Raw genomic sequence first — 11,370 nt, 5'->3', positions numbered from 1 at the left:
CCCCCCCCCCCCCCCCCCCCTCTCTTCCCCCTCGTGGAGGAGGTGCTGACATGTTCCTTCTGGTGAAATAATCGCCACCCGACTCAGATCGAGAACTTGCTCGGCAGCTCTGAGCGCGACAGCATCATGTGCGTGCCGCCAAGCTCACTGCCCTCCACCCTGCCGTACCTCGCCCACTGATTGCCTCTTCCCCGGCTCGCACAGCAAAATGGCCCTCAACTCCCCGGGGTCCATGTCCTTCTACCCGAATGAGATGAGCGTCTTCACCCACCCGAAGGTCGCCGACACGGACCGCCTGCTCGATCACTTCGGCACGGGCACCGACAGCAGTCCCACCCTGCCATCGGACATCTTCTGCGCGGTTGGTGCGTTTCTCCTGTTTGGCGGTCCCTCCTCGCCGTCGGCCCCGGCTCACCCTGTCATTCGGCTGCCCACGATGCCCAGCCACCATCGCACTGGCTGGCTTCCTGCAGGAGCACTTGAACGCCAACCGCAAGTCAACTGTCGAGGTGACCATTGTCCACACCGAGGCCGAGCTGCCCCTCTTGGAGATGGCCATCCAGGTGGCCGGGACCCGGCCGGCTTTGGCGCTCCTTCCCCTGGAGACCTATGTGCAGGAGCGTCTCGGCCTGTCGACGGATGTGATTGCCAGGCTGCCGGACGGCAGCAAGACGCTGCCCGCCTCCAAGACCGGGGCCGATCCCATCATCTATTATCCACCCTACTGGTCGCCCGGGCAGCTGGACCAGTTTGCCGGCTTTACCGCCACGTACGCATGCCGCCGGACTCGCTTGCATGTCCTCTCCCCCCTCGCCCCTGCGAGTGCCTTGACTAACATGCCAGCCCATTCGGGCGCTCCCCCCCCCTCCACATCAGCGGTACTCTCTCCGTGTCGGCCAATCGATCGCGTTCGGTGGCCACGGTGGACCTCTCAGCGCGAGACTACGAGCGCCTGCGCCACCTGTCCATCGCCCCGTCGGCCGGGCAGCGCGAAATCCTCGCCCGGATGCCGGTGGGCTTGGTGCGCACCGGGGCCGAAAGTTTGGCCTCTGATCTGACAGTTTCCTCGGCCGAGCGCGCCGGCAGTGACGCCCCCCCGCGCGAGGGTGAGAATGATGAGGATGTCGCCGTTGACGAGATTGAAAGTGACTCCTCGCACATGCGCTTCCTCATCGTCGGCATGGACTTCCGCAATCGCGCTCGTGCGTTGGCCATCGGTCTTTCCCTTGTGGCCCACTTGACTCCTTCGCATTCCTGCTCTCCCCCCCCCCCCCCCCCCCCCTCCTCGCCGCCTCTCATGCACTGACCCTCGTATCATCGGCCTGCTGATGCCCCTGGTTTCATCGTCCTGCTCGCCTTCTGATCCGCACCACAGTCCATGGTGACCGCGTCATCATCGCCCCCCTTCCCCGGGCCGAGTGGCTGGAGCTGGAGCAGGTCGCCTGTCCTCGGCTTCGCGGGTACCTGACCCGGTACCGGGGCCTGCCGCAGGCACGCGTGGTTGGCATTGCCGCTCGTAGCCGGGTCCCCCTGACCGCGGTGCTGAAGCCGGCATCCGGCAGCTTCGGCCACGAGGTCCACCTCGGGACAAAGGTCTTCCAGGCGGTGCCGGCCGACCGGCGCCTACCGGTCATGAATGTCTGCTTGGCCGGGGCCCGGGCCACGCGACTGCTCGAAGCCCCGGGCGGGCATCGGTTTGTCCTGACAGTCAGCTCCTGGCCGGTGACTTCGCGCTTGCCGAATGCCCTCTTCGTTCGGGAGCTCGGGCCATCGCACACCAAATCCTCGCGCCTGCTGGCCCTGCTGACCGAGTATGGGCTGTTGCATGAATCGCACTTCGAGGCCCTGGCCAGCCTCGGCTCCGAGGAGGACATGTATGGCCCACTGCGAGACATCGCCCAGCTGCTGGGTAGCCAGTCGAGCGTGCACGATCGCGACGTCCTGCATGCGGATGGTCGCCTGGCCCTCAGCTCGGACATTGGCGATTCCTTCGGGTGCGCCCAGCGGTGGGACATGACCTCCCTGCTGGACCCCTTCTGCATTGACCCGCCTGGGTGCACGGACATCGATGATTCGCTGTCGGTGCGCCTGGTGACCGCCATTCCGCGGGTGTCTTGCCAGCCGGTCGCCGGCCGGCCGGATTCGGAGCAGATCCTGTATGCCGGGCCGCTGGGCGAGTTGGTGCCCACCTATGCCGGGTCCGTCCCGGAGGTGACGCGCTGGAGCGACGCCGAGGGAGCCAATGTGCGCGGTCTGCACACGGACCAACGAGAGGGGCTGCTGGTGGAGATGGGCGTGCACATTTCCGACGTCACTTCCATGATCCTGTCCGACTCGCCGCTGGATCTCCATGCGCGGATTCGGTATGCTGTTTGTTTCTTCTTTTTTTTTCTCGCGCTCTCCACCAGTGTCTGCCATTTGCCAAGGCCTTTTGCAGGGATCTTGCTTGGCCCACAGTGCCCGGTGTCCGTGGCGGCATGACCCCCTGTCACAAACGCTAACACAGCAGCTCGCTCCCTTCCCCCTCCTCCTCCTCCTCCTCCTTCTCTCCCTCCCCCACCCCTATGTGGCTGTGCCGCTTTGACAGGACCGCCACCATCTACTTCCAGGACTTCAGCCTGCCAATGTTGCCGCGAGTCCTGTCGTCGGGGTTGCTGTCGCAACTGCCCGGCCAAACCCGACCGGCCTTTTCCAGCTTCTTCTACTTCCGCCTGCAGGATTTGGCCCCCCTGCGGCGTGACCCCCCCCGGGCGGGGGAGCTGCTGCCAGTTCTGCGGCCCGTGGCCGTGCGCTTTGCCCGGACGCGCATCGCCTCGCGCATGTCCTTCTCTTACGGCGAGGCACAGCAGGTGGTCAGCCAGTACTTCGCACGGGCTGATCCCAAGGCCATCGCGGTGCAGCCGGACGATCGGACGTACCTGCCAGCGGACAGGCCCTTCCGGCCGGCCGAACGCCTGGCTCCCCCGGCCGGGGTGGCCCCCGGAGACACGCGCCCGGAGCAGCGCACCTCCGTCCTAAATGCCCTGCTTCTGATGATGCGCCTATACCGGCAGTTGAGTGCCACTCGGGCGCGGCTTGGTGGTCTGCAGCTGTCGGCCATCCCACTCAAGTTCGAGGTCAAGTCGCGCGCGGCCATGGCCGACATGCTGTCCGACGAGACGTCCCTCGATGGGGTGAGTCAGGAGTCGGAAAATGAGCTGGAGCGCCTGATTGCCGAGTTCATGATCTTCACCAATTGCCAGGTGGCCGAGTACATCTCCGGGGCCTTTGCTCGTATGGGCGGTCGCATGGGCGGGTCCCTGGTTCGTGTGCATCGGTTCCAAACGCAAACCGAGAATGCCGGCCTGGCGGCCGCCCTACGCGCCCTTGGTTACGACATCGATGGTCGCACGGCTACGGCCTTCTCCTTCATGTTCACCGATCTGCAGCAACGCCTCCGGGACAGTCACCAGGAAGATGCCCCGAGTATCCTGGCCGTCCTGGGCCAGCTGGCCCTCACGCGCTTCCTGCCCGCTGAGTATGTGGATTCCAGTGCGCCGGAGTTCTCGGCCGCGGCGGCTGGCAAGAAAAAGCGCCCGGACGGCGAGGAGGATCCGCTCGGGCCGTTTGGGCATTTTGGCCTGGGTGTTCGCATGTATACCCACTTCACGTGCGTGTGCCGCGGTGGCCCTCTGTCCTCCGTTCTCCCGCCCGCCCGCCCGCCCGCCCCGCTCCTCTCCTCCTGCCCCTTGCCCCGACAGCGCCCTTGTCAGCATCAGTCGCAGGATGGTCTCTATGCTGCTATTGGGGCGACGGTGACGCTCTGCGCCATATCGTGCCCTCCCGCTGTTCCTCCCTTTCCTTGCCACTCACACCATTTTGCACGCCCGACCACAGTGCCCCCATCCGCCGGTACCCGGACATCATTGTTCACCGGCAACTACTGGCGGCAATGGTCATCTCTGCAGGCAGCCTGGCCGCGGGGATCCCCCCGGCCGAGCCTCTGCCCGAGTCCCTGGCCGTCGGGTTGTTGGAGCGCGAGCCCCTCTTGCGTGAATGCCTGTCTTCCTCGCGGCAGGTCCGCTTCACTGAGCCTGCGCCGGATGCCACTGGGCCTACCGAGGAGGCTGATGGCATTGTCAAGGCCAGCACTGGCGTGACCAAGTCCGGCCCTGAGGCTGTGGTCGCCTTCGGGTCGAATCAGCTGCACCTTTTTGCGCAGTTCCTCAACGAGAAGTCCAAGGCCATCAAGTATGCCGGTTTCGAATCCCGGCGTCTCGAGATGGCCCTCTTCCTGCAGGACCTGGTGCGTGTTTTCCTGTCCTCCCACCGCTGGCGGCGTGTCGCCGGTCTGTGGCTTTGGTGTCTGACTCTTGTAAATCCCCCCCTTTCCCCGTACCCCCCCCCCCTCCCCCAGCTTAAGCGCTACGGGCGCATCGTCTTGCCGGCGGTCATTTCGCGTTTTGTCGCCAACGACGACACCGACTCCCCGGCCCTCAATCACATCCAGCTGTCCATCCCGTCGCTGGGCATCAGCGACCGTCTGTCCCTGCCGCTGGTGGATGGAGTCCCGTCGGTGGTTTTGGGGCCAGGCGGGGCCGGTGCGCGGCCCCTGTCGGAATGGGTTCTGTCGGCCGACACCGCGCGGCTCGCTCCTCGGGACCCGGGCGCTGGGCGCGGCCTCCAGGTGCTAGACTGGGTGCTGGTCAGTGTGGGGTTCTCGGCGCGCGAGACGGCCGGCGGCTCCCCGGCTGCCAAGGGCCTGGATGCTCCTCAGCGCCCGACCGGCGAGGAGGGTGCCCTGGTCGAGGTGGACCTCGGGTCGGTGGTCCGGCCGGTTCCTCGGCCCTACTTTACTCTGGTTGGCCGGTTGGATGACGCTTCGCGCAGCCTGATTTCCCGGGTGCCCGAGCTCGGCCAGACCAGCGACCTCGCCACCGTCCAGCGGGTGTGTGGTGCGCGCGTGGCCGACAAGGCCGAAGCCGCCCCGCCGGCGCCGGCCGGCCTGCCAGGTCCGGCGGTTGTGGTCCAGGCGCCGTTGGCATCCGACCGTCCGACCCTCTCGCGGACCAAGCGTCGGAAGGAGGCTGCCCTGTCGAGTGCGGCCAGCAACTCGGTGTATGCCACTTTGCGCCAATTGCATCAGGCCCTCGACCAGACCCGGGTCTTCCACTCGGCTTTCGCTGCCCCGGGGCTGTCACAGACGGCCCTGCCGTCCGAAGCCCAGGTTGAGGAGGAAGCCCCCGAGCCTGCGGACGGCTGAGATCTGTGCCGGTGTGTGTGTGTGTGTGTGTCTGTACATACACCTCCATGCTCCCGTTCTCCCTTCCCGTCTTTCTTGCTCAAAGCGTCGTGCCGAAGTGTGTGCCCGAAGAGAGACAGGCCCAAAGGCAGCCTTTCTCCCAGCTGGCCGCCTCTCTCATGGCGTGCTGCCGGAAAAGCAATACAGAGTTAAGAGATGTCTTCCGGTTAATCACCCCCTATTCACATGATTTCGCGCATCGAGGGATCGTGGCCGGGCTTGGTGCAATCGAGAAGCGCCTGGACCGGGGAAAAGGGGCAGGAGGGGGGGGGGCGGGTGCGGGACGGGCCCGGTCGGCAATCCTCCGGTTGCCCAGTTCCGCTGTCTACGTGTATGTCCGTGTGCGTGTGTGTGTGTGTGTGTGTGTGTGTGTGTGCGCGCGTGGCGGTGATGGGATGTGGGGACATTAAAGCGTGGCTGGAGTGTCGCCATCCGGCCGCGCGGCCGATGGCACTCCCTCTCTTCCACTTGCCTCTCCTGTGTGCCTTCTCGCGGTGGTTCCCCCTCCTCTACTCCTCTGCTGTCTTGCTCCCCCTTCTCGATCGGCCGATTGCCTTCCCCGCCATTTGCGCCACGTGCACGCGTGTCAACACGCTCATACCCACACACTCGGGGCTTCGCATTCAGCGACTCGATCCATCTCATCCAGGGACTTGAGCCATCTCACCCAGGGCTTTGAAGCATCTCGTCCATGGACTACGAGGATCTGCTCAAGGAGCAGGAGAAGTTCCTGCAATCGGGCAAGGCACCGGCTGCCCGTGTGAGCCGGGCCCCGTTGCCGGTGGTTTCAAGCTTCCAGCCGGCGGTGGCCGGGACTCCTGCAACCGTCGCTCCTGCCACGGTCACCATCCGCAAGGATGTCCCGAGTGCCAGCTTCTTGGACACCATGTCCGACCTGAGCTCAGCCCTGATTTCGGACCCCGCTCCGACAACACCAGGCCCGGTCTCCTCGCCGGCGGCGCCGAGTCCGGCCTCTGCCCCGGTGACCTCGGCCCTTGCTCCGGCAGATGGCGCACCGGCGAATGCCCCTGCCGCCCAGGCTGAGCCCACCCGACGCAAGCCGTCGCTGTGCGTATCCCCCCCCTCCCTCCCTCCTCCCACACGCGCGCGCCTCCGCCCATCATCCTTCTTTCTCCCTCTTTCCTTTTTCATTTCTCCTTGTGTCCCGGGTGCGCTGACATGTGAGCAGCTTTCAGCAGAGGCGCGCGGAGTCAGCCCAGCGGCCGGCCATGCCGCAGTTCGTCCCGCCGGCCGGCCAGACCAGCGGCCCCACCAAGCCCTCCGGGGCTGGCCCCTCCTTCGACGTGAAGGGCCGAACTCCCATGATGGTTGGGCAAATCCGAGAGCGCTGGCCGGGTGGGCCGACTGCCGGGCCAGCGGCTCCCGGGCCGAAGTTTGCCCCCCCGGCGGCTCCATCCGGCGCGGCATTCCCCCGCGCCCTGCATCGGAGCGAGCTGAACCTGTCGCGCCGGGCACGCGCCCCGGGCCCCAAGTCGCCTGCTCGGCCGGGCGGCGACACCGCCCCCGGTGGCCAGGCGGATCTCTCGCACTCGGTTCAGCGTGCGGCCCCGGGCGAGTGGGAGTTTGATGAGCTGCAGAAGATCAATCGAGAGAATGTTGACGTGCTGGCCGGCATGAGCGAGGAGGAAATCCTCCAAGCCCAGCAGGCCCTGCGTCAATCGCTCTCGCCTTCCTTCTTGGCATTTTTGGAAAACCAACACCAGGCGTCTCAGGAGGTGGCCACGGCCCCGGGCCAGGTCGCTGCCAATGCCGATGGCGGTCCATCAGCCGCTGTGTTGGGTGCTGCTCCCGCGGCCATGCGCCGGACCCGAGATGCCTTCAGCCGGTCGGCCGATGCCAGGGCCGCAGGCCCGACGGCCCGGTCCCCAAGCCCGACGGCCCGGTCCCCAAGCCCGAGCGCCAGTCCCTCGACCACCGTGACCACGGTGGATCCCCTGCGCGAACGCCTGGCCGGGGTGCTGGACGAGCTGATCCCCGATCGGCGGACTTTCTTCTCCGACGACATGATCGAGGTGGACAAGCTGGCGTGGCTGCTACCGCGCGATGTCGGCCCGGATGCGGAGGCGGCGCGCGAGCGGGCGTCCGCCGAGGACGAGCTGGCCGCCGAGCTGGGGCCCTTCCTGGCGTCCGAGCTGGTGGCCAAGCGAGTCCGCTTCGACTTCGAGGGGCTGATCCAGCCGGCCGCCGGGGCGTCGGCCGCGCCGGACCGATCGCTCTTCCATCATGCTGACCCAACCGGCGCGGCTGGCTACACCCTCGACGAGCTGGTTTTGCTGCTGCAAAGCCGGCACTCGGCGCAGAGGGTCCTGTCGCTGGGCGCCCTGCGGCGGGTGATCCAGCGACTGAAGGCCGGCCGGGACCTGGGCCCGGGGCTGGCGGCGCCGTCGGGCCCCGGGGCGGCCCTGGGCCAGTACTTCGCCCTGCAGGCCAGCCTCTTCGGCTGGTTGCTGAATGAGACGCGCTTTGTGGACCTCCTGGTGGGGGCCCTGGCCGATCGGAATGTGTCGGTTCAGGCGGCGGCGGCCCGGTGCCTCGGGGCGCTGGTGGCCTGCCCGGCCGAGGGGCGCCTGTTGCAGGTGGCTGCGCTGGCGGATCCGCTGCCGGCCGGGGCGCTCTTCTTCCTGAGTCCCCGGCCGGCGCCCGGGTCCCAGGGGGAGGATGTGCCGGAGGCTGGCGAGCCGGCGGCCGATGCCCAGGCCCGGCGCGAGTCGGCCGCTCGTGGAGACCTGGTGGTCGCCCTGATGCAGGCCGGCCTGGCCGAGGCATTGGGGTACTGCCTGGCCGGGGCCGGGCGGGCGGCCCTGCTGACCGCGCCGGCTGCCCTGGCCGATCTCCTTCGGGCAACGGCGCGCGTGGCCCGGCATGATGCCGAAGCCACGGCCGCCCTCCTGGGCTCGGGCTCGGGGCTGATTGCCGGGCTGGTGGGCTTGCTTCGGTCGGCTCGGACGGCCATCTCCAGCCCGGAGGGTTTCCTGTCGGTAGCCACCGAGGCGCTGGGTTTGCTGGAGTGCCTGCTGTCCACCGACCGGGACTTGGCCCAGACGGCCGTCGAGGCCGGTCTATTGGAGGCCCTGCCGCAGCTGCTGCTGTACCGGCTCCGAGGCCCGGGGTCGGCCCCGTTGGCGGCCGCCCTGGTGGCACATGCCCCGGAGGAGGCTTTACGCATGGGGCTCGCACACCTGGACCTGCTGGATCTGCACACCCGGGCCCTGGCCGTGTGGGGGGTGCTCCTGTGCTTTGGATTTGGGTATGACCTGCTGCCGGCGGTGCAGCCACTGGCGCAGGAGGCTCTGGCTGGCCAGGCCGGCTTGGACCTGCTGGCCGGCGCGGTGGCCTGGCCGGGCCCGGAGGGCCAGGCGGCTGCATCGGCCGCGGATGGCCCTGGCCCGCGCTTGCTCGCGCGTCTGGCCCAGCATGAGGATGCTCGGGTGATGGCTCTGCTCCGGTGCCTGAGCTCGCTGGTGGCGCTGATCCCGCTGCGTAGTGCCGAGCTCCGGGCCGGTGGTGGCTCGGACCCTGATGCCGGGGATGACAATCCCGCCCTCATCGATGGGCGCACTTGGTCGCTGGTGATGGTGCACTTTGCCGCGTGCAATGCCTGGCTCGAGCGTTGCACGGCCTGGTTGCGGGAGCGCGCGGATGCCGGGGCCCCGGCTCCGGCCACCACCGACCTCGGCACCCTTGGCCTGGATGATGCGCTTGACGTGGCCGCGTCGACCGGCCCGATGGCGGGATGCAGCTCGCCGACCGCCCAGCCGCCCGGGGCCCCGCTGTATGAGGATGCCTGGCCGCTGTGGCGTGCGGCTCGAGCGGTGGGCTTCCTGGCCGCCTGTGTGGAGGTGACTCACCGGCATCCGTTCTTCGATTCGGACTTCGTGCGCGTCGACCTGGCCAGCATCTTCGAGTCGGTGGCCGGGACCGGGCGCCAGGCATTGCGCTTTGCGGTGTCCTGCGCGGCCGGGGCCCCGGCCGGCGAGGATCTGGTGCGGGCCTCTGCCGGGCCGCTGCTGGCCCCATCCACCGGTCTGGCCGACGATCAGCCGGCCCTGCCGGCATTGGCGCTCGGGTTTGCCCCGCTGGCCGGGCTGTACCGGGCGGATGGGCTGGCTGTGGGCTGGCATGTTTTGGGCCAGGCAGCCATGCTGGGCCTGCTGGCCGGGGTGCTTCACTGTCTCGGGGCCCTGGGTCGGGCGCTGCCCTCCCTGGCCGGGGATCTGGCCGGGCTGGTGGCCTCGCCGCTGGCCCAGCGAGGCATCTGGTGGTCCCTCTGTCGGGCGGCCGATGTGGCCGGGGCTGGGGCCTACCTTCCGGCCGGGGGCCCGGTTCGCGGGGACCGCTTGCGGCAAGTGGCTCGTCTGCGTGGCGGTCGCCTGGTGCAGCGCCTGGACCATGGGGCCGCGCATGCGGTTGCCGCCTGGTTCCGGGCTCTGAGTGCGGCCGGGTGCTGGCAGGCACTGCCTGGGGTGGCCCGGCGTCTGGTGGCGGCGGCGGCTCTGGCCGGCGTGTCGCTGTCGGCCCCGGGCGATGAGGGGGCCGTCGATGTGGCGCTGCATGTGCTTGCCGGCGGGGGCCTGCCCACGGGCCTGGGCCAGTCGCCGTACACCGGGGACGAGGGCCAGGAGGAGGGGGTGGCACGCGCGGCGCGCGAGGGCTCCGGCCTCGGCACCCAATCGGAGCTCCTGCCGGCGCTCTTTGCGGCGGACGGCTCGGCGCCGGTTCCTCCGCGGCAGGTGGTCACCCTGTTGGGGACCCTGCCGCAACGGGTGCTGCCCTTCTGGCGGCATGATCTCCTGGCGCCGGGGCTGCTCCAGTGGGCCGGGGCCCTGCGCGGGGGCATCCTGCCGGCGGCCAGTGGCCCCCAGTCGGCCGATGACCCGCATGCGGCCACCGGTCCCCGGGGATTGGTGCTGATGCTGACGGACTCGCACCTGCCGCCGGGGTCGGCGCGGGCTTCTGCCGCCGGCGGCCGTGGGTCGTCCACCGCCGGGAGTCCCTTCTGGCTGTTGCCGGGGGCGGCGATGCGCCACGCCCCGGCCGAGGCCCTGGCCGCGGTCTTCACCCTGGCTCAAAAGGGGGCCGTGGCGCACCTGGCCCGCGGGCGATCGGGTCTGCTGGACCGTGGTGCCCTGCTGGCGGCTCTGCTGGTGGCCACGACGGCCGGCACGACGGCCAGCGGCGACCCGGATGCGCGGGCCTCGCTGGGCTTCGTGGACCGGCTGCTTGGTTGGGCCCTGTGCCCGGGGGCTTGGCCCGCCGGGGCCGCCCTGCCCGGGCGACTGCGGACGCACCAGGGAGCCGCCCTCGGTGATGCCCTGCTGGAGGCCTTCCTGGCGGATTCCTTCGGTGCCGGGGTGGCTGGCCGGTTGCTGGCCCTGGCGGCGCTGCATCGTGGCGCGCCGGCTGCGCTGGAGGTGCGCTTCTGGCGCGATCTCCGGGACTTGGTCGGCGCGCTGGGGGCAGCCACCAGCCCGGTCGAGGAGGCGGTCCCCCTGCCGGCCGGCTGGGCGGGCTACGCGCCGCATGCCGACCAGGCCGAGGCCGAGGGTGCCTTCGGCCGGGCCACCGCCACCCCGGAGGCCGATACCTCGCGTCGCTTGCACCTGGAGGTGTGCCGGCTGGTGCTGGCGGCCCTGTGTAGTCGGGACCCCCGGCGCCGGGTGGCCCCGCGCGCGGCGCCCTTCCTGGCTTGGGTGGCCCTGGGCCGGATCCGGCGGACCCTGCTGGCTGGGCGGACCTTCCTGGCGGAAACGTCCCCGGCGGCCGGGCGCGCCATCTCCCTGGAGCTGGCCCAGGTGTGCGTGCATCTGGCCGCCACCCGGGCCGACGAGGCCGAGGACGGTGCCAGCCTGCTGGACCTGCTGCTGTGTCTGCCCGAGTCGCCGGTGTCCTGGCCGACGGGGCCCTCTCCCGCGGACGCCCCGCTGCTGATGTGGCTGGTTGAAGGGCTACTTGGGGGGCTGCTGTCCGATGGGGCCTTTGCCGAGCACCCAGACCGGCCAGCGGTGGCGGCGCTGCATGGACGCCTGGCCGCCCGGCTTGCCTAGGGCGTGTGCTCCGCACCCGGCGGC

The 11,370-nt window shown here is 69.3% G+C and overlaps 2 protein-coding genes across 2 annotated transcripts in view; both read left to right on the top strand.

The window, feature by feature from the left end:
- The window catches only part of H696_03964 (hypothetical protein), a 6,047-nt gene extending 598 nt beyond the window's left edge, over positions 1 to 5,449 (top strand). Inside the window, exons 2-9 of the mRNA XM_009497833.1 lie at positions 88 to 128; positions 205 to 365; positions 445 to 769; positions 877 to 1,202; positions 1,376 to 2,363; positions 2,588 to 3,649; positions 3,877 to 4,285; positions 4,397 to 5,449. Of these exons, the coding sequence (XP_009496108.1) occupies positions 88 to 128; positions 205 to 365; positions 445 to 769; positions 877 to 1,202; positions 1,376 to 2,363; positions 2,588 to 3,649; positions 3,877 to 4,285; positions 4,397 to 5,242 (4,158 nt within the window). The 3' untranslated portion in view covers positions 5,243 to 5,449. The remainder of the gene's footprint in view (positions 1 to 87; positions 129 to 204; positions 366 to 444; positions 770 to 876; positions 1,203 to 1,375; positions 2,364 to 2,587; positions 3,650 to 3,876; positions 4,286 to 4,396) is intronic.
- A 523-nt stretch (positions 5,450 to 5,972) lies between these two features.
- H696_03963 (hypothetical protein) lies at positions 5,973 to 11,346 on the top strand (the record flags this gene model as incomplete). Its single annotated transcript, XM_009497832.1, has 2 exons — positions 5,973 to 6,349; positions 6,471 to 11,346. The coding sequence occupies 2 exons, from the start codon at positions 5,973 to 5,975 to the stop codon at positions 11,344 to 11,346; spliced, it is 5,253 nt and encodes a 1,750-aa protein (XP_009496107.1).
- Positions 11,347 to 11,370: the final 24 nt, after the last annotated feature.

Source organism: Fonticula alba (genome assembly GCF_000388065.1).
Source record: "Fonticula alba strain ATCC 38817 unplaced genomic scaffold supercont2.6, whole genome shotgun sequence".
Lineage (NCBI taxonomy): Eukaryota > Rotosphaerida > Fonticulaceae > Fonticula > Fonticula alba.
Note: the sequence above shows the minus strand (reverse complement) of the source record. Positions and strands in the feature narration are given on the sequence as shown.